The sequence below is a fragment of the Scyliorhinus torazame genome, chromosome 27, assembly GCF_047496885.1.
Source record: "Scyliorhinus torazame isolate Kashiwa2021f chromosome 27, sScyTor2.1, whole genome shotgun sequence".
Lineage (NCBI taxonomy): Eukaryota > Metazoa > Chordata > Chondrichthyes > Carcharhiniformes > Scyliorhinidae > Scyliorhinus > Scyliorhinus torazame.
The window spans coordinates 32,936,656-32,961,599 of record NC_092733.1 but is presented as its reverse complement, the minus strand read 5'-3'; the positions used below and the strand labels follow the sequence as shown (position 1 = coordinate 32,961,599).

The 24,944-nt window shown below is 60.4% G+C and overlaps 1 protein-coding gene across 2 annotated transcripts in view; it reads left to right on the top strand.

The window, feature by feature from the left end:
* The window catches only part of LOC140403344 (pancreatic secretory granule membrane major glycoprotein GP2-like), a 126,357-nt gene that overhangs the window by 70,955 nt on the left and 30,458 nt on the right, over positions 1 to 24,944 (top strand). For both annotated transcript variants that reach the window (XM_072491237.1, XM_072491238.1), the window contains exons 4-5: positions 2,788 to 2,864; positions 2,957 to 3,121. In XM_072491237.1, the coding sequence (XP_072347338.1) occupies positions 2,788 to 2,864; positions 2,957 to 3,121 (242 nt within the window). The remainder of the gene's footprint in view (positions 1 to 2,787; positions 2,865 to 2,956; positions 3,122 to 24,944) is intronic.

The following is a 24,944-nucleotide window of genomic DNA, read 5'->3' as shown; positions in this document are numbered from 1 at the left end:
CGGGTCACTCGGGTCAGGTCGCTGGGCGGGTCACTCGGGGTCGGGTCGCTGGGAGGGTCTCTCGGGGTCGGGTCGCTGGGCGGGTCACTCGGGGTCAGGTCGCTGGGCGGGTCTCTTGGGGTCGGGTCGCTGGGCGGGACTCTCGGGGTCAGGTCGCTGGGCGGGTCACTCGGGATCAGGTCGCTGAGCGGGTCTCTCGGGGTCGGGTCGCTGGGCGGGTCTCTCGGGGTCGGTTCGCTGAGCGGGTCTCTCGGGGTCGGATCGCTGGGCGGGTCTCTCGGGGTCGGGTCGCTGGGCGGGTCTCTCGGGGTCGGGTCGCTGAGCGGGTCTCTCGGGGTCGGGTCGCTGGGCGGGTCTCTCGGGGTCGGGTCGCTGGGCGGGTCTCTCGGCGTCGGGTCGCTGAGCGGGTCTCTCGGGGTCGGGTCGCTGGGCGGGTCTCTCGGGGTCGGTTCGCTGGGAGGGCCTCTCGGGGTCGGGTCGCTGGGCGGGTCTCTCGGGGTCGGGTCGCTGGGCGGGTCTCTCGGTGCCGGATCGCTGGGCGGGTCTCTCGGGGTCGGGTCGCTGGGCGGGCCTCTCGGGGTCGGGTCGCTGGGCGGGCCTTTCGGGGTCGCTGGGCGGGTCTCTCGGGGTCGCATTGGGCCGGGTCTCTCGGGGTCGCTGGGCGGGCCTCTCGGGGTCGGGTCGCTGGGCGGGTCTCTCAGGGTCGGGTCGCTGGGCGGGTCTCTCGGGGTCGCTGGGCGGCCTCTCGGGGTCGGGTCTCTCGGTGTTGGGTCGCTGGGCGGGTCTCTCGGGTCGGGTCGCTGGGCGGGTCTCTCGGGGTCGCTGGGCGGGCCTCTCGGGGTCGCGTTGGGCCGGGTCGCTCGGGGTCGGGTCTCTCGGGGTCGATGGTTGGGTCTCTCGGGGTCGCTGGGCGGGCCACTCGGGGTCGGGCCTCTCGGGGTCAGGCCTCTCGGGGTCGCTGGGCGGGGCCTCTCGGGGTCGGGCCTATCGGGGTCGGGTCGCTGGGCGGGCCTCTAGGGGTCGCTGGGCGGTGCCTCTCGGGGTCGGGCCTCTCGGGGTCGGGTCGCTGGGCGGGCCTCTAGGGGTCGCTGGGCGGTGCCTCTCGGGGTCGGGCCTCTCGGGGTCGCTGGGCGGGCCTCTCGGGGTCACTGGGCGGGTCTCTAGGGGTCGGGTCTCTGGGCGGGCCTCTCGGGGTCGCTGGGCGGACCTCTCGGGGTCGCTGGGCGGGCCTCTCGGGGTCGCTGGGCGGGCCTCTCGGGGTCGGGTCTCTCGGGGTCGGGTCGCTGGGCGGGCCTCTCGGGGTCGGGTCTCTCGGGGTCGGGTCTCTCGGGGTCGGGTCGCTGGGCGGGCCTCTCGGGGTCGCTGGGCAGGTCTCTCGGGGTCAGGTCTCTCGGGGTCGCTGGTTGGGTCTCTCGGGGTCGCTGGACGGGCCTCTCGGGGTCAGGTCTCTCGGGGTCGCTGGTTGGGTCTCTCGGGGTCGCTGGGCGGGGCCTCTCGGGGTCGGGTCTCTCGGGGTCGGGTCTCTCGGGGTCGGGTTGCTGGGCGGGACTCTCGGGGTCGCTGGGCAGGTCTCTCGGGGTCGCTGGGCAGGTCTCTCGGGGTCGCTGGACGGGCCTCTCGGGGTCAGGTCTCTCGGGGTCGCTGGTTGGGTCTCTCTGGGTCGCTGGGCGGGGCCTCTTGGGGTCGGGTCTCTCGGGGTCGGGTCTCTCGGGGTCGCTGGTTGGGTCTCTCGGGGTCGCTGGGCGGGCCTCTCGGGGTCGGGTCTCTCGGGGTCGCTGGGCGGGGCCTCTTGGGGTCGGGTCTCTCGGGGTCGGGTCTCTCGGGGTCGCTGGTTGGGTCTCTCGGGGTCGCTGGGCGGGGCCTCTCGGGGTCGGGTCTCTCGGGGTCGGGTCTCTCGGGGTCGGGTCGCTGGGCGGGCCTCTCGGGGTCGCTGGGCAGGTCTCTCGGGGTCGCTGGGCGGGGCCTCTCGGGGTCGGGTCTCTCGGGGTCGGGTCTCTCGGGGTCGGGTCGCTGGGCGGGCTTCTCGGGGTCGCTGGGCGGGCCTCTCGGGGTCGCGTTGCGCCGGGTCTTGCCGTCGGGGGTCGGGTCGGGAGCTCCTGGGACTGGGCCGGGCGATCCGGGGGCTGGCGTCGGGATTGAGGTCGGGTTTGGAGCTCCGAGGTCCGGGTCGCTCCAAATCGAGGTCGGGGCTTCACTTCCGGTTCGGGCCCGATCTTCTCGCAGGTCGCGGAGGTCAGGTCGGGTCGGGTCAAAAGGTCTCCAAGGACCTCGGAGGATGTTCAAGCTGCAAGAGAGGCTACAAGAGAGAGGCTCGGAATCATGTTCGGGTCAGAATTAAATTTTAAAAGATGAGAAGGAGTATAAGTTAAGTAAAAAGTGGATCTGTTTGTGAGAGCTCGCAGAGAGTCGCCTCGCTCCGGCGTCAGCGCGGGAACATTTTGTCTCTTTCAGGGAATAGGGCCACTTTCCAGGGTGCTGAACACGGTAATATTCCCTCCCCTGCTGAGTTTATCCCACTGCACATTTCACACACGTCCTCCTGAATACAACGTGAAATGGAAACACAACATGCTGCAAATACTCAGCAGCTCAGTCAGCTTCTGTGGAGAGAATCAGAGTTACTGTTTGGAGTTGTGATAACTCCTCTGTCCTGACGAAGGGTCATCACAAACAGAAAGGTTAATTCTGTTTCTCTCCACACAGGCTGCCTGACCAGCTGAGTAATTCCTGCTTCATTTTATTGTGATTTCCCCAGTCCAGCGACTGACTCTGTGATTGTTCTTTCAGTTCTGGTGGATCGACCATTCCTGAGGCTGTTGTTCCAGTCAATCACTGCTCCACAGATGCCCCGGGCTCGTTAAACGGTAATTTCAGACTCTATTATCTCAGATTTCCATTGACTGTCCAACATATTCACACTGGATACACTTTTCACTCTTTCTATCCCTCGTTTCAGGTAGTCATCCCACTCCGGGTGATGGGGAGGTGAATAGGACAGTTTGTTTTCACTGGAGAGGAAAGAGTTGTCGCTGGTCTCAGGACATAAAGATCAAACGCTGCAGCGATTACTTTGTTTATTACTTGAAGAAGCCTCCCGCCTGTCGCCTCGCTTACTGCACAGGTACATTGGGGTTTTTAAATGGAGTAAACGGGTAATTCTGGGATGTCCCAGGTCAGCAGCAGCAATGACAAAGTTACATCAGAGCCTCGCTGCTGGAAGGGACTGAAACCCAAAGTGTAATTTCCAGCGACGGGAACTGAATCAGACACTCTGATAGCTCCTTTGTAACCCTTTCCCAACTCACTCACCTTGCTGCAGTCGGAGGGGAAACGTTCAAATCAATTCGGAAGGATGTGAGAACTGGACACTTGGATAATGATGATCTGATTGGACACAGTCGACATGGGTTAATGTGGGGAAAGATGTTGGACGAACATGTTGGGGGTTTTGAGGATGTTACAGACAGAATAGATAAAGGGGAATGTCGAGTTCCCGGGCGGGATTCTCCGTGAATCGGCGCGATGACCCGAACAACTCGCCAAAAACGGCGCAAATCACTCCGGCCCGCAATGGGCTAGCAGCGGCGTGATGCCATTCGCGACGGCACTAACCTGCACTCACCCACCCAGCACCCACCCAGCACACACCCACCCAGCACCCACCCACCCAGCACCCACCCACCCAGCACCCACCCAGCACACACCCACCCAGCACCCACCCAGCCAGCACACACCCACCCAGCACCCACCCAGCACCCACCCACCCACCCAGCACCCACCAAGCACACACCCACCCAGCACCCACACACCCAGCCAGCACCCACCCAGCACCCACCCACCCAGCACCCACCCAGCACCCACCCACCCACCCAGCACCCACCCAGCACACACCCACCCAGGACACACCCACCCAGCACCCACCCACCCAGCACCCACCCACCCAGGACACACCCACCCAGCACCCACCCACCCAGCACACACCCACCCAGCACACACCCACCCAGCACCCACCCACCCAGCACCCACCCACCCAGGACACACCCACCCAGCACCCAACCACCCAGCACCCACCCACCCAGCACCCACCCACCCAGCACCCACCAACCCAGCACCCACCCACCCAGGACACACACACCCAGCACAAACCCACCCAGCACCCACCCACCCAGTACCCACCCACCCAGCACACACACACCCAGGACACACACACCCAGCACCCACCCACCCAGCACCCACCCACCCAGTACCCACCCACCCAGCACACACACACCCAGGACACACACACCCAGCACCGACCCACCCAGCACCCACACACCCAGGACACCCACACCCAGGACATACACACCCAGCACCCACCCACCCAGGACACACCTACTCAGCACCCACACACCCAGTACACACACACCCAGGACACACCTTCTCAGCACCCACACACCCAGTACACACACACCCAGCACTCACCCACCCAGGACACACACACCCAGGACACACACACCCAGCACACACACACCCAGCACACACACCCAGCACCCACACACCCACAACACACCTACCCAGGACACACCTACCCAGCACCCACCCACCCAGCACACACCTACCCAGGACACATCTACCCAGGACACACACACCCAGCACACACCTACCCAGCACACACCCACCAGCACCCACACACCCAGCACACACCTACCCAGCACACACCCACCCAGCACACACCCACCCAGCACACTCCTACCCAGCACACACCTACCCAGCACACATCCACCCAGGACACACATACCCAGGACGAGCACACCCAGGACACACCCACCCAGGACACACCCACCCAGCACACACACACCCACCCAGGACGGACATATCCAGCACACACCTACCCAGGACACACCCACCCAGGACGGACACACCCAGCACACACCTACCCAGGACACACCCACCCAGGACACACACACCCAGCACACACGCACCCAGCACACACACACCCAGCACACACCTACCCAGGACACACACAGCACACACACACCCATCACACACACACCCAGCACACACCCACGCAGCACACACACACCCAGGGCACACCCACCCAGCACCCACCCACCCAGGACACACACACCCAGCAAACAAACACCCAGCACACACCCACCCAGCACACACCCACCCAGCACACACCTACCCAGCACCCACACACCCAGGACACACACGCCCAGCACCCACCCACCAAGGACACACCTACCCAGGACACCCACACCCAGCACCCACACACCCAGGACACCCACACCCAGGACATACACACCCAGCACCCACCCACCCAGGACACACCTACTCAGCACCCACACACCCAGTACACACACACCCAGCATCCACCCACCCATGACACACACACCCAGGACACACCTTCTCAGCACCCACACACCCAGTACACACACACCCAGCACTCACCCACCCAGGACACACACACCCAGGACACACACACCCAGCACACACACACCCAGCACACACACCCAGCACCCACACACCCACAACACACCTACCCAGGACACACCTACCCAGCACCCACCCACCCAGCACACACCTACCCAGGACACATCTACCCAGGACACACACACCCAGCACACACCTACCCAGCACCCACACACCCAGCACACACACACCCAGCACACACCTACCCAGCACACACCCACCAGCACCCACACACCCAGCACACACCTACCCAGCACACACCCACCCAGCACACACCCACCCAGCACACTCCTACCCAGCACACACCTACCCAGCACACACACACCCAGCACACACCTTCCCAGCACACACACACCCAGCACACACACACCCAGGACGGACACACCCAGCACACTCCTACCCAGCACACACCTACCCAGGACACACCCACCCAGGACGGACACACCCAGCGCACACCTACCCAGGACATACACACCCAGGACACACACACCCAGCACACACGCACCCAGCACACACACACCCAGCACACACCTACCCAGGACACACACAGCACACACACACCCATCACACACACACCCAGCACACACCCAACCAGCACACACACACCCAGGGCACACCCACCCAGCACCCACCCACCCAGGACACACACACCCAGCAAACAAACACCCAGCACACACCCACCCAGCACACACCCACCCAGGACACACACACCCAGCACACACACACCCAGCACACACCCACCCAGCACACACCTACCCAGCACCCACACACCCAGGACACACACGCCCAGCACCCACCCACCAAGGACACACCTACCCAGGACACCCACACCCAGCACCCACACACCCAGGACACCCACACCCAGGACATACACACCCAGCACCCACCCACCCAGGACACACCTACTCAGCACCCACACACCCAGTACACACACACCCAGCACCCACCCACCCAGGACACACACACCCAGGACACACCTTCTCAGCACCCACACACCCAGTACACACACACCCAGCACTCACCCACCCAGGACACACACACCCAGGACACACACACCCAGCACACACACACCCAGCACACACACCCAGCACCCACACACCCACAACACACCTACCCAGGACACACCTACCCAGCACCCACCCACCCAGCACACACCTACCCAGGACACATCTACCCAGGACACACACACCCAGCACACGCCTACCCAGCACCCACACACCCAGCACACACACACCCAGCACACACCTACCCAGCACACACCCACCAGCACCCACACACCCAGCACATACCTACCCAGCACACACCCACCCAGCTCACACCCACCCAGCACACTCCTACCCAGCACACACCTACCCAGCACACATCCACCCAGGACACACATACCCAGGACGAGCACACCCAGGACACACCCACCCAGGACACACCCACCCAGCACACACACACCCACCCAGGACGGACATATCCAGCACACACCTACCCAGGACACACCCACCCAGGACGGACACACACCTACCCAGCACACACCCACCAGCACCCACACACCCAGCACATACCTACCCAGCACACACCCACCCAGCACACACCCACCCAGGACGGACACACCCAGCACACTCCTACCCAGCACACACCTACCCAGGACACACCCACCCAGGATGGACACACCCAGCACACACCTACCCAGGACACACCCACCCAGGACACACCCACCCAGGACACACACACCCAGCACACGCCCCCCAGCACACACCCACCCAGCACACACACAGCACACACACACCCAGCACACACACACCCAGCACACACACAGCACACACACACCCATCACACACACACCCATCACACACACACCCAGCACACACACACCCAGCACACACACACCCAGCACACACCCACCCAGCACACACACAGCACACACACACCCAGCACACACCCACCCAGCACACACCTACCCAGCACACACCCACCCTGCACACACACACCCAGCACAAACCCACCCAGCAAACACACACCCAGCACACACCCACCCAGCACACACACACTCAGCACACACCTTCCCAGCACACACACACCCAGCACACACACACCCAGGACGGACACACCCAGCACACACATACCCAGGACGGGCACACCCAGGACACACCCACCCAGGACACACCCACCCAGGACGGACACACCCAGCACCCACCCACCCAGCACACACCTTCCCAGCACACACACACCCAGCACACACCCACACAGCACACACACACCTACCCAGGACACACCTACCCAGGACGGACACACCCAGGACGGACACACCCAGGACACACCCACCCAGCACACGCCCCCCCCAGCACACACCCACCCAGCACACACACAGCACACACACCCATCACACACACACCCAGCACACACACACCCAGCACACACCTACCCAGCACACACCTACCCAGGACACACCTACCCAGGACACACCCACCCAGGACACACCCACCCAGCACAAACCCACCCAGCACACACACACCCAGCACACACACACCCAGGACGGACACACCCAGCACACTCCTACCCAGCACACACCTACCCAGGACACACCCACCCAGGACGGACACACCCAACACACACCTACCCAGGACACACCCACCCAGGACACACACACCCAGCACACGCCCCCCCAGCACACACACACCCAGCACACACCCAGCACACACACACCCATCACACACACACCCAGCACACACACACCCAGCACACACACAGCACACACACACCCAGCACACACCCACCCAGCACACACCTACCCAGGACCCACACATCCAGCACAAACCCACCCAGCACACACACACACCCAGCACACACCTACCCAGGACACACCTACCCAGGACGGACACAACCAGCACACACCTTCCCAGGACGGACACACCCAGCACACACCTACCCAGGACACACCCACCCAGGACAGACACACCCAGCACACACTTACCCAGCACACACACACCCAGGACGGACACACCCAGCACACACCTTCCCAGGATGGACACACCCAGCACACTCCTACCCAGGACACACCCACCCAGGACGGACACACCCAGCACACACCCACCCAGCATGCACACACCCAGGTCACACCTACCCAGCACACACACACACACACAGCTCACACCTACACAGCACACACCTACCCAGCTCACACACACCCATCACACACACACCCAGCTCACACCTACACAGCACACACCCACCCAGCTCACACACACCCAGCACACACCTACCCAGCACACACCCACCCAGCACACACCCACCCAGCACACACCCACCCAGCACACACCCACCCAGCACACACCTACCCAGCACACACCAACCCAGCACACACACACCCAGCACACACCCACCCAGCACACACACACCCAGCACCCACCCACCCAGTACCCACACAACTACCCAGCACACACCCACACAGCACACACCTACCCAGCACACACCTACCCAGCACACACCTACCCAGGACACACCCACCCAGCACAAACCCACCCAGCACAAACCCACCCAGCGCACACCTACCCAGCACACACCTACCTAGCACACACCCACCCAGCACACACACACCCAGCGCACACCTACCCAGCACACACCTACCCAGCACACACCCACCCAGGACACACCCACCCAGCACATACCCACCCAGCACACACCCACCCAGCACACACTCACCCAGGACACACCCACCCAGCACACACACACCCAGCGCACACCTACCCAGCACACACCCACCCAGGACACACCCACCCAGCACACACCCACCCAGCACACACACACCCAGCGCACACCTACCCAGCACACACCCACCCAGGACACACCCACCCAGCACACACCCACCCAGCACACACACACCCAGCGCACACCCACTCAGCACACACCTACCCAGCACACACCCACCCAGCACACACCCACCCAGCACACACCCACCCAGCACACACCCACCCAGGACACACCCACCCAGCACACACCTACCCAGGACCCACACACCCAGCACAAACCCACACAGCACACACACACACCCAGCACACACACACCCAGCACACACCCAGCACACACCCACCCAGCACACACCTACCCAGGACACACACACCCAGCACACACCCACCCAGCACACACCCACCCAGGACACACACACCCAGCACACACCCACCCAGCACACACACACCCAGCACACACACACCCAGCACGCACACACCCAGCACACACCCACCCAGCACACACACACCCAGCACACACCTACCCAGGAAACACCCACCCAGCACACACACACCCAGCACACACCCACCCAGCACACACCTACCCAGCACACACACACCCAGCACACACACACCCAGCACTCACCTACCCAGCACACACACACCCAGCTCACACCCACCCAGCACTAACCCACCCAGCACACACACACCCAGCACACACCCACCCAGCCAGCACACACCCAGCACACACCCAGCACACACCCACCCAGCACACACCTACCCAGGACACACACACCCAGCACACACACACCCAGCACACACCCAGCACACACACACCCAGCACACACCTACCCAGGACGCACACACCCAGCACACACCCACCCAGCACACACCCACCCAGGACACACACACCCAGCACACACCCACCCAGCACACACCCACCCAGCACACACACACCCAGCACACACACACCCAGCTCACACCTACCCAGCACTCACCTACCCAGCACACACACACCCAGCTCACACCCACCCAGCACTAACCCACCCAGCACACACACACCCAGCACACACACACCCAGCACACACCTACCCAGCACAAACCCACCCAGGACACACATACCCAGCACACACACACACAGCTCACACCTACACAGCACACACACACCCAGCACACACCCACCCAGGACACACACACCCAGCACACACCCACCCAGGACACACACACCCAGCACACACCCACCCAGCGAGCACACACACACCCAGCACCCACCCACCCAGCACACACACACCCAGCTCACACCCACCCAGCACGAACCCACCCAGCACACACACACCCAGCACACACACACCCAGCACACACACACCCAGCACACACCCACCCAGCACACACACACCCATCACACACCCACCAAGGGCAGACACACCCAGCACATACACACCCAGCACACACCTACCCAGCACACACCTACCCAGCACACACACACCCAGGACGGACACACCCAGCACACACCCACCCAGGACACACCCACCTTGGACGGACACACCCACAACACACCCACCCATCACACACACACCCAGCACACACACACCCAGCACACACACACCCAGCACACACCTACCCAGCACAAACCCACCTAGCACACACACACCCAGGACACACCCACCTAGGACTGACACACCCAGCACACACACACCCAGCACACACCTACCCAGCACACACACACCCAGCACACACACACACACAGCACACACCCACCTAGCACACACACACCCAGCACACACCTACCCAGGACACACCCACCCAGGACGGACACACCCAGCACACACCTTCCCAGCACACACACAGCCAGCACACACACACCCAGGACGGACACATCCAGCACACACCTACCCAGGACACACCCACACAGGACGGACACACCCAGCACTCACCTACCCAGCACGCACACACCCAGGTCACACCTACCCAGCACACACACACACACACAGCTCACACCTACACAGCACACACCTACCCAGCTCTCACACACCCATCACACACACACCCAGCTCACACTTACACAGCACACACCCACCCAGCACACACACACCCAACACACACCTACCCAGCACACACAGACACACATAGCTCACACCTACACAGCACACACCTACCCAGCTCACACACACACACAGCTCACACCTACACAGCACACACCCACCCAGCACACACACACCCAGCACACACCTACCCAGCACACACACACCCAGCACACACACACCCAGCACACACACACCCAGCACACACCTACCCAGCACACACCTACCCAGCACACACACCCATCACACACTCACCCAGCACATACGTACGCAGGACACACCTACCCAGCTCACACCTACACAGCACACACCCACCCAGCACACACTCACCCAGGACACACCCACCCAGCACACACACACCCAGCGCACACCTACCCAGCACACACCCACCCAGGACACACCCACCCAGCACACACCCACCCAGCACACACACACCCAGCGCACACCTACCCAGCACACACCCACCCAGGACACACCCACCCAGCACACACCCACCCAGCACACACACACCCAGCGCACACCCACTCAGCACACACCTACCCAGCACACACCCACCCAGCACACACCCACCCAGCACACACCCACCCAGCACACACCCACCCAGGACACACCCACCCAGCACACACCTACCCAGGACCCACACACCCAGCACAAACCCACACAGCACACACACACTCCCAGCACACACACACCCAGCACACACCCAGCACACACCCACCCAGCACACACCTACCCAGGACACACACACCCAGCACACACCCACCCAGCACACACCCACCCAGGACACACACACCCAGCACACACCCACCCAGCACACACACACCCAGCACACACACACCCAGCACGCACACACCCAGCACACACCCACCCAGCACACACACACCCAGCACACACCTACCCAGGAAACACCCACCCAGCACACACACACCCAGCACACACCCACCCAGCACACACCTACCCAGCACACACACACCCAGCACACACACACCCAGCACTCACCTACCCAGCACACACACACCCAGCTCACACTCACCCAGCACTAACCCACCCAGCACACACACACCCAGCACACACCCACCCAGCCAGCACACACCCAGCACACACCCAGCACACACACACCCAGCACACACCTACCCAGGACACACACACCCAGCACACACACACCCAGCACACACCCAGCACACACCCACCCAGCACACACCTACCCAGGACGCACACACCCAGCACACACCCACCCAGCACACACCCACCCAGGACACACACACCCAGCACACACCCACCCAGCACACACCCACCCAGCACACACACACCCAGCACACACACACCCAGCTCACACCTACCCAGCACTCACCTACCCAGCACACACACACCCAGCTCACACCCACCCAGCACTAACCCACCCAGCACACACACACCCAGCACACACACACCCAGCACACACACACCCAGCACACACCCACCCAGCACACACACACCCATCACACACCCACCCAGGGCAGACACACCCAGCACATACACACCCAGCACACACCTACCCAGCACACACCTACCCAGCACACACACACCCAGGACGGACACACCCAGCACACACCCACCCAGGACACACCCACCTTGGACGGACACACACACAACACACCCACCCATCACACACACACCCAGCACACACACCCAGCACACACACACCCAGCACACACCTACCCAGCACAAACCCACCCAGGACACACATACCCAGCACACACACACACAGCTCACACCTACACAGCACACACACACCCAGCACACACCCACCCAGGACACACACACCCAGCACACACCCACCCAGGACACACACACCCAGCACACACCCACCCAGTGAGCACACACACACCCAGCACCCACCCACCCAGCACACACACACCCAGCTCACACCCACCCAGCACGAACCCACCCAGCACACACACACCCAGCACACACACACCCAGCACACACACACCCAGCACACACCCACCCAGCACACACACACCCATCACACACCCACCAAGGGCAGACACACCCAGCACATACACACCCAGCACACACCTACCCAGCACACACCTACCCAGCACACACACACCCAGGACGGACACACCCAGCACACACCCACCCAGGACACACCCACCTTGGACGGACACACCCACAACACACCCACCCATCACACACACACCCAGCACACACACACCCAGCACACACACACCCAGCACACACCTACCCAGCACAAACCCACCTAGCACACACACACCCAGGACACACCCACCTAGGACTGACACACCCAGCACACACACACCCAGCACACACCTACCCAGCACACACACACACAGCACACACACACACACAGCACACACCCACCTAGCACACACACACCCAGCACACACCTACCCAGGACACACCCACCCAGGACGGACACACCCAGCACACACCTTCCCAGCACACACACAGCCAGCACACACACACCCAGGACGGACACATCCAGCACACACCTACCCAGGACACACCCACACAGGACGGACACACCCAGCACTCACCTACCCAGCACACACACACCCAGGTCACACCTACCCAGCACACACACACACACACAGCTCACACCTACACAGCACACACCTACCCAGCTCTCACACACCCATCACACACACACCCATCACACACACACCCAGCTCACACTTACACAGCAAACACCCACCCAGCACACACACACCCAACACACACCTACCCAGCACACACAGACACACATAGCTCACACCTACACAGCACACACCTACCCAGCTCACACACACACACAGCTCACACCTACACAGCACACACCCACCCAGCACACACACACCCAGCACACACCTACCCAGCACACACACACCCAGCACACACACACCCAGCACACACACACCCAGCACACACCTACCCAGCACACACCTACCCAGCACACACACCCATCACACACTCACCCAGCACATACGTACGCAGGACACACCTACCCAGCTCACACCTACACAGCACACACCCAACCAGCACACACCTACCCAGCACCCACACACCCAGGACACACACACCCAGCACACACCCACCCAGGACACACACACACAGCACCTACCCACCAAGGACATACCTACCCAGGACACCCACACCCAGCACCCACACACCCAGGACACACACACCCAGCACCCACCCACCCAGGACAGACTTACTCAGCACCCACACACCCAATACACACACACCCAGCACCCACCCACCCAGGACACACACATCCAGTACACACACAACCAGCACCCACACACCCAGCACACACACCCAGCACCCACACACCCACAACACACCTACCCAGGACACACCTACCCAGCACCCACCCACCCAGCACACACCTACCCAGGACACACACACCCAGGACACACACACCCAGCACACACCTACCCAGCACCCACACACCCAGCACACACCTACCCAGCACACACCCACCAGCACCCACACACCCAGCACACACCTACCCAGCACACACCTACCCAGCACACACACACCCAGGACACACCTACCCAGGACGGGCACACCCAGGACACACCCACCCAGGACACACCCAACCAGCACACACACACCCAGCACACACACACCCAGCACACACACACCCAGCACACACCCACCCAGCACACACCTACCCAGCACACACCTACCCAGCACACACCCACCCAGGACACGCCCACCTAGGACGGACATACCCAGCACACACCTACCCAGCACACACCCACCCAGGACACACCCACCCAGGACGGACACACCCAGCACACACCTACCCAGCACACACAGACCCAGCACACACCTTCCCAGCACACACACACCCAGGACGGACACACCCAGCACACACCCACCCAGGACGGACACACCCAGCACACACCTACCCAGCACACACCTACCCAGGACACACACACCCAGGACGGACACACCCAGCACACACCTACCCAGCACACACCTACCCAGCACACACCCACCCAGGACACACCCACCCAGGCCGGACATACCCAGCACACACCTACCCAGGACATCCCACCCAGGACAGACACACCGAGCACCCACCCACCCAGCACACACCCACCCAGCACACACCCACCCAGCACACACCCACCCAGCACACACACACCCAGGACACACCCACCCAGGACACACACACCCAGGATGGACACACCCAGCACACACCTACACAGCACACACCTACCCAGGACACACACACCCAGGACACACACACCCAGAACGGACACACCCAGCACACACCTACACAGCACACACCTACCCAGGACACACACACCCAGGACACACACACCCAGCACACACACACCCAGGACACACACACCCATCACACACACACCCAGCACACACACACCCAGCACACACACACCCAGCACCCACCCACCCAGCACACACCCACCCAGCACAAACCCACCCAGCAAACACACACCCAGCACACACACACCCAGCACACACACACCCAGCACACATCCACCCAGCACCCACACACCCAGCACCCACCTACCCAGCACACACCCACCCAGCAAACACACACCCAGCACACACACACCCAGCACCAACACATCCAGGACACACCTACCCAGGACACACCCACCCAGGACACACCCACCCAGCACACACCTACCCAGGACACACCCACCCAGGACACACCCACCCAGAACACACCTACCCAGCACACACCTACCCAGCACACACACACCCAGCACACACCCACCCAGCACACACACACCCAGCACCCACCCACCCAGCACACACCTACCCAGGACACACCTACCCAGGACACACCCACCCAGGACACACCCACCCAGCACACACCTACCCAGCACACACCTACCCAGCACACACCTACCCAGCACACACACACCCAGCACACACCTACCCAGCACACACACACCCAGCACACACCTACCCAGCACACACACACCCAGCACACACCTACCCAGGACACACCTACCCAGGACACACCTACCCAGCACGGACACACCCAGGACACACCCACCCAGGACGGACACACCCAGCACACACCTTCCCAGGACGGACACACCCAGCACACACCTACCCAGGACACACCCACACAGGACGGACACACCCAGCACACACCTACCCAGCACACACACACCCAGGTCACACCTACCCAGCACACACACACACACGTCTCACACCTACACAGCACACACCTACCCAGCTCACACACACCCATCACACACACACCCAGCTCACACCTACACAGCACACACCAAACCAGCACACACACACCCAGCACACACCTACCCAGCACACACCCACCCAGCACACACACACCCAGCACACACCTACCCAGCACACACCTACCCAGCACACACACCCAGCACACACACACCCAGCACACACACACCCAGCACACACACACCCAGCACACACACACCCAGCACACAGACACTCAGCACAAACCCACCCAGCACACACCCTCCCAGCACACACCTACCCAGCACACACCTACCCAGCACACACCTACCCAGGACACACCTACCCAGGACACACCCACCCAGGACACACCCACCCAGCACAAACCCACCCAGCAAACACACACCCAGAGCACACCTACCCAGCACACACCCACCCAGCACACACCCACCCAGCACACACCCTCCCAGCACACACCTACCCAGCACACACCTACCCAGCACACACCTACCCAGGACACACCTACCCAGGACACACCCACCCAGGACACACCCACCCAGCACAAACCCACCCAGCAAACACACACCCAGAGCACACCTACCCAGCACACACCCACCCAGCACACACCCACCCAGCACACACACACCCAGCGCACACCCACTCAGCACACACCTACCCAGCACACACCCACCCAGCACACACCCACCCAGCACCCACCCACCCAGCACAAACCCACCCAGCTCACACCTACCCAGGACCCACACACCCAGCACAAACCCACACAGCACACACCCAGCACACACCCACCCAGCACACACCCACCCAGCACACACACACCCAGCACACACACACCCAGCACACACCTACCCAGCACACACCTACCCAGCACACACACACCCAGCTCACACCCACCCAGCACTAACCCACCCAGCACACACACACCCAGCACACACCCACCCAGCCAGCACACACACACCCAGCACACACACACCCAGCACCCACCCACCCAGCACACACACACCCAGCACACACACACCCAGCACACACACACCTAAGCACACACCCACCCAGCACACACACACCCAGCACACACCCACCCAGGACGGACACACCCAGCACATACACACCCAGCACACACACACCCAGCACACACACACCCAGCACCCACACATCCAGCACCCACCCACCCAGCACACACCTACCCAGGACACACCCACCCAGGACGGACACACCCAGCACCAACACACCCAGGACACACCCACCTTGGACGGACACACCCACAACACACCCACCCATCACACACACACCCAGCACACACACACCCAGCACACACACACCCAGCACAAACCCACCCAGGACACACACACCCAGCACACACCTACCCAGCACACACCCACCCAGCATACACACACCCATCACACACACACACAGCTCACACCTACACAGCACACATCCACCCAGCACACACACACCCAGCACACACCTACCCAGCACACACCCACCCAGCACACACACACCCAGCACACACCTACACAGCACACACACACCCAGCACACACCCACCCAGCTTCACACCTGTGGTGTTGGGTGTTCTGACACACAGATGAGCCAACACGGTTGTATATGGTACAACGCTATTTTATTCAAACTTACTATGTACAGTTTTGTCTTTGCACTCTGCACGTGGGGGTTCCCTGCTTGTGATGTTGTAACAGCTCTTCTCTGTTTCTTTATCCCCAGACCTACTGACTACCAGGTGTCGTGCTCGTGCTTTTTATGTGGTTTGTGTTCTTGTCTGTGATTGGTTGTGGTGTTGTGTGCTCTGATTTGCCTGTTGGTGTGTCCATCATGATGTGTGTGTTTGAATATCATGACATCCCCCCTTTTTACAAAGATATGTGCCTACGTGGTAATAAATATGATCGTGTCGTGAGTGCATCTAAGAGTGTGTGTGTGTCGTGTGCAGCATGTGCATATGACGGAACTATGTACATGGGGCGATGTCGGGTGCGTCACATGAACCAAGTTGTACCATAACATAACATAAATGCGAACGAGAGAAGAAGAAAAAAAAAACTTGAACAGTTGTCCAGTCAGACGACATCTGGAACGATAAACAACAACAGGTTATCATGTAAAATTGTGCAACTCGTTAAACATATGAACTGTATTATAAGTCCAGTCTAATGGGCTTGCGACGAGTTCGGGTTGACCGCCTCAAGGGTGGATCAAGAACCACCGGCTGCTGTGCAGGCATGGCCATGGGTGGCGATGGAAAGGGCGTGATGTGCGGCAGCTCCACAAAGTTATCCTCGGAAGCCTGTTGAGGATCTGGCGTGTGCGTGCTGTGTGGCTGCGAGCGTGGAAGTCGGCGAAGGGCGCGCCGATTGCGGCGACGCACTGAACCATCCGGCATGCGAACCAGGAACGAGCGGGGAGCCACTTGTCGGAGGACTTCGGCCGGTGCTGACCAGCCACCATACGGTTGATGGACGCGTACTTTGTCTCCGGAGGACAGGGGGGGCAGGTCCGTCGCTCGTGTGTCGTACCGACCTTTCTGGCGATCACGCTGCATTTGCATGTTCCGAAGAACCGTCTCATGGTCTGTTGTTGGTGCCAGGATGGATGGTACCGTCGTCCTGAGGGAGCGACCCATTAGTAGCTGCGCTGGCGAGAGACCCGTGGATAGCGGGGCCGATCGATAGGCCAGCAAGGCAAGGTTAAAGTCCGATCCGGCAGCAGCCGCCTTGCACAGGAGCCGCTTGGCGATGTGGACACCCTTTTCAGCCTTCCCGTTCGATTGTGGATGTAGAGGGCTGGATGTCACATGAGTGAAACCATATGCTGCGGCAAAGGACGACCATTCACGGCTGGCGAAACAAGGTCCATTGTCTGACATGACAGTCCTTGGAATGCCATAGCGAGCAAATGTTTCCCTGCAGGCCCCAATGACTGCGGACGACGTCAGATCATGGAGAGGCATGACTTCCGGGTAGTTTGAGAAGTAGTCTATAATAACGATGTAATCTCTGCCGAGCGCGTGAAATAGGTCAACACCCACCTTCGCCCAGGGGGACGTCACCATCTCGTGTGGTAGAAGTGGTTCCGGAGGTTGCGCCGGCTGAAACCTCTGACAGGTTGTGCAGTTGAGCACCATGTTGGCTATGTCTTCATTAATACCCGGCCAATATACCGCCTCCCGGGCCCTTCGTCTGCATTTTTCGACGCCCAAGTGGCCTTCGTGTAGTTGATGAAGAATCATCTGGCGCACGCTGTGCGGAATAACGATCCTGTCTGATTTCATAAGGACCCCGTCTATGTTGGTAAGATCATCTCGCACATTATAAAACTGGGGGCACTGCCCTTTGAGCCACCCTTCCGTCATGTGGCGCATCACTCGCTGCAGAAGGGGGTCAGTCGCCGTCTCTGCGCGTATGTGGGCCAGACTAGGATCATCAGCTGGCAGATTTGCTGCTGTCAGAGTTACGTGTGCCTCAATTTGACGCACGAACCCCTCCGCATCTGGTGGTGTGCTCACTGCTCGGGAAAGAGTGTCCGCCACGATGAGATCCTTCCCCGGAGTGTAGATCAGTTCGAAATCGTACCTCCTGAGTTTAAGTAAGATGCGCTGGAGGCGAGGAGTCATGTCGTTCAGGTCTTTGTTAATGATGTTGACCAGGGGGCGGTGGTCAGTTTCGACCGTAAATCGTGGCAGGCCATACACATAGTCGTGGAACTTGTCCAGTCCAGTTAACAAGCCCAGGCATTCTTTTTCGATTTGCGCGTAGCGCTGTTCGGTAGGGGTCATGGCTCGTGAGGCATATGCAACCGGGGCCCATGACGACGTGCTGTCTTTTTGCAGGAGTACCGCTCCAATACCAGATTGGCTGGCGTCTGTTGAGATCTTTGTAGGGCGAGTCGTGTCAAAGAAGGCCAGCACTGGTGCCGTGACCAGTTTGTGCTTGAGCTCCTCCCATTCCTGCTGATGCGATTGGTGCCAGTTGAATTCTGTCGATTTTTTTACGAGATGGCGCATATTTGTTGTATGAGAAGCCAGGTTGGGAATGAACTTCCCAAGGAAGTTGACCATGCCCAGGAATCTTAGGACAGCCTTCTTGTCAGCCGGTCGTGGCATGGCTGTGATGGCGCTAACCTTGTCTGCATCGGGACGGACCCCTGACCTTGAGATGTGGTCCCCGAGGAATTTCAGCTCCGTCTGGCCGAAGGCACTCTTCGCACGGTTGAGACGCAGGCCATTTTGTCGTATGCGGGTGAAGACACGTCGTAGACGATGCATGTGTTCCTGCGGAGTGGTGGACCAAATGATGATATCGTCCACATATACACGTACCCCTTCGATGCCTTCCATCATCTGCTCCATAATGCGGTGGAAAACTTCAGATGCTGAAATGATGCCGAATGGCATCCGGTTGTAGCAGAATCTGCCAAAAGGGGTGTTGAATGTGCATAGTCTTCGGCTGGCCGGGTCCAGTTGGATCTGCCAAAATCCTTTGGACGCATCCAATTTGGTGAATATTTTGGCTCGCGCCATCTCGCTGGTGAGGTCCTCTCGTTTCGGGATGGGATAGTGTTCCCGCATGATGTTGTTATTCAGATCTTTAGGATCTATACATATACGGAGCTCGCCAGAGGGCTTCTTTACACAGACCATGGAGCTGACCCATGGCGTGGGCTCCGTGACCCTGGATAGGACCCCTTGGTCCTGAAGAACCTGCAGTTGTACCTTGAGGCGGTCTTTGAGTGGCGCAGGAACCCTGCGAGGTGCGTGAACGACAGGGATGGCGTCCGGTCTGAGTCGAATCTTGTACGTGTATGGCAATGTCCCCATGCCTTCAAAAACCTCCTGGTTGTGAGCAAGGAGGGAATGGAGATTTGCGTGGAACTCAGCATCCGGGAAGTCGGATATCTCATCTGGAGAGAGAGACATAATGCGCTGTACCAGGTGAAGGACCTTACACGCCTGTGCGCCCAGTAACGAGTCCTTTGATGAGCCGACAACTTCGAAGGGGAGTGTGGCCGTGTGCATCTTGTGAGTTACCTGTAGCTGGCAAGATCCTATGGACGGGATGACGTTCCCGTTATAGTCAACCATCTTGAGCCGGGATGGCGTGATGGGTGGTTTGACCTTCATGGCCTGGACTGCAGAATATGCAATCAGGTTGGCGGATGCGCCGGTGTCCAGACGGAAGGCGACGCGCGATCGGTTGACCGTCAGGGTGGCACACCACTCATCGGCTGGATTGATGGCATTGACCTTGTTGACATCGATGACGGAAACGCGGAAGGCATCCTGGTCATCTGCATCACTTAACTGGAAGTCTTGATGCGTGGGCTGGACGGTCCTGACTTGTCTGCGAGATTGTCGAGGATGCGCCGGATCCATGGGTTGAGCCGAACGACAGTGGGCTGCGTAGTGGCCCATCTTGCCACATCTGAGGCACTGTCGGTTTTTAGCAGGACATTGCCCTTTTAAATGTAGAGCTCCACAATTGCCGCACGTCATGACGTCACGGCGTTCGTTGCGCCACTGCGCATGCGCAGTGCGATCTTGCGGTGGGCGCGCCTGCGCAGTGCGTCCCTCGTTGTGGCCGTTATTTTTGGCGCGCACCTGCGCGGGAGACCGCGAAAAGCGCGGGAAGCGGCCGCTGTCGTCCGGGCCGTGGGTCGGGAAGTAATCGACGGCCTGAATGCGTTCGACGTCGTGGGTGGCCTGGCTTGCCGATTCGACGGCTGGGGACCCCCTCCGTGCCAACTCGGACGCCTGAAATCGGGCAAAACGGCAGGTAGCATTTTCGTGGAGGACACAGGCTTCCACAGCAGACGCTAAGGTGAGGCTTTTCATTTTAAGAAGCTGCTGGCGTAGGCCACTAGAGGCAACGCCAAAAACAATCTGGTCCCTGATCATGGACTCTGTGGTGGTGCCGTAACCGCAGGACTGCGCTAGAATCCGGAGGTGCGTCAAGAAGGGTTGAAAAAGCTCCTCCTTACCTTGCAGGCGTTGCTGAAAGAGGTATCTTTCAAAACTTTCATTTACTTCAACTTGAAAGTGCTGGTCCAGTTTGAGGATGACCGTGTCATATTTGGATTGGTTTTCGCCTTCTTCGAACACCAGTGAGTTGAAGACGTCGGTGGCGTGCTGACCTGCGTAGAAGAGGAGCATTGCAATCTTCGTTTCATCCGAGGCACTCTGTTTTTCGGTGGCACGGATGTACAGGTCAAATAGCTGCCTGTAGAGCTTCCAATTGGTACCTAGGTTCCCCGCGACTTGCAACGGCTGCGGTTTGTCGGTGCGGTCCATGTCCAGAATGGCAGGTTAGTAGGCAGGTATCGATCCACTCCTGTACCATGTGGTGTTGGGTGTTCTGACACACAGATGAGCCAACACGGTTGTATATGGTACAACGCTATTTTATTCAAACTTACTATGTACAGTTTTGTCTTTGCACTCTGCACGTGGGGGTTCCCTGCTTGTGATGTTGTAACAGCTCTTCCCTGTTTCTTTATCCCCAGACCTACTGACTACCAGGTGTCGTGCTCGTGCTTTTTATGTGGTTGGTGTTCTTGTCTGTGATTGGTTGTGGTGTTGTGTGCTCTGATTTGCCTGTTGGTGTGTCCATCATGATGTGTGTGTTTGAATATCATGACAACACCCACCAAGGACACACACACCCAGCACACACACACCCAGCACCCACCCACCCAGCACACACCTACCCAGGACGGACACACACAGGACGGACACACCCAGCACACACCTACCCAGCACACTGCTACCTAGCACACACACACACAGCACACACCCACCTAGGACTGACACACCCAGCACACACCCACCCAGCACACACACACCCATGCAGCACACACCTACCCAGCACACACCGTCCAAGAACACACCTACCCAGCACACACACACCCAGCACAAACCCACCCATCACACACCCACCCAGCACACACCTACCCAGCACACACACACCCAGCACACACACACACACACAGCACACACACACCCAGGTCACACCTACCCAGCACACACCTACCCAGCACACACACACCCATCACACACACACCCAGCACACACCTACCCAGGACACACCCACCCAGGACGGACACACCCAGCACACACCTTCCCAGCACACACCCACCCAGCACACACCCACCCAGGACGGACACAAATAGCACACACCTACCCAGGACACACCCACACAGGACGGACACACCCAGCACTCACCTACCCAGCACACACACACCCAGGTCACACCTACCCAGCACACACACACACACACAGCTCACACCTACACAGCACACACCTACCCAGCTCTCACACACCGATCACACACACACCCAGCTCACACTTACACAGCACACACCCACCCAGCACACACACACCCAACACACACCTACCCAGCACACACACACACATAGCTCACACCTACACAGCACACACCTACCCAGCTCACACACACACACAGCTCACACCTACACAGCACACACCCACCCAGCACACACACACCCAGCACACACCTACCCAGCACACACACACCCAGCACACACACACCCAGCACACACCTACCCAGCACACACCTACCCAGCACACACACCCATCACACACTCACCCAGCACATACGTACGCAGGACACACCTACCCAGCTCACACCGACACAGCACACACCCAACCAGCACACACCTAACCAGCACCCACACACCCAGGACACACACACCCAGCACACACCCACCCAGGACACACACGCACAGCACCCACCCACCAAGGACACACCTACCCAGGGCACCCACACCCAGCACCCACACACCCAGGACACACACACCCAGCACCCACCCACCCAGGACACACCTACTCAGCACCCACACACCCAATACACACACACCCAGCACCCACCCAACCAGGACACACACACCCAGGACACACACAACCAGCACCCACACACCCAGCACACACACCCAGCACCCACACACCCACAACACAGCTACCCAGCACACACCTACCCAGCACACACCTACCCAGAACACACCTACCCAGCACACACCCACCCAGCACACACCTACCCAGCACACACACACCCAGCACACACACACACACAGCACACACCTACCCAGGACACACCTACCCAGCACACACCTACACAGCACACACACACCCATCACACACACACCCAGCACACACCTACCCAGGACACACCCACCCAGGACGGACACACCCAGCACACACCTTCCCAGCACACACACACCCAGCACACACCCACCCAGGACAGACACATCCAGCACACACCTACCCAGGACACACCCACACAGGACGGACACACCCAGCACTCACCTACCCAGCACACACACACCCAGGTCACACCTACACAGCACACACACACACACACAGCTCACACCTACACAGCACACACCTACCCAGCTCTCACACACCGATCACACACACACCCAGCTCACACTTACACAGCACACACCCACCCAGCACACACACACCC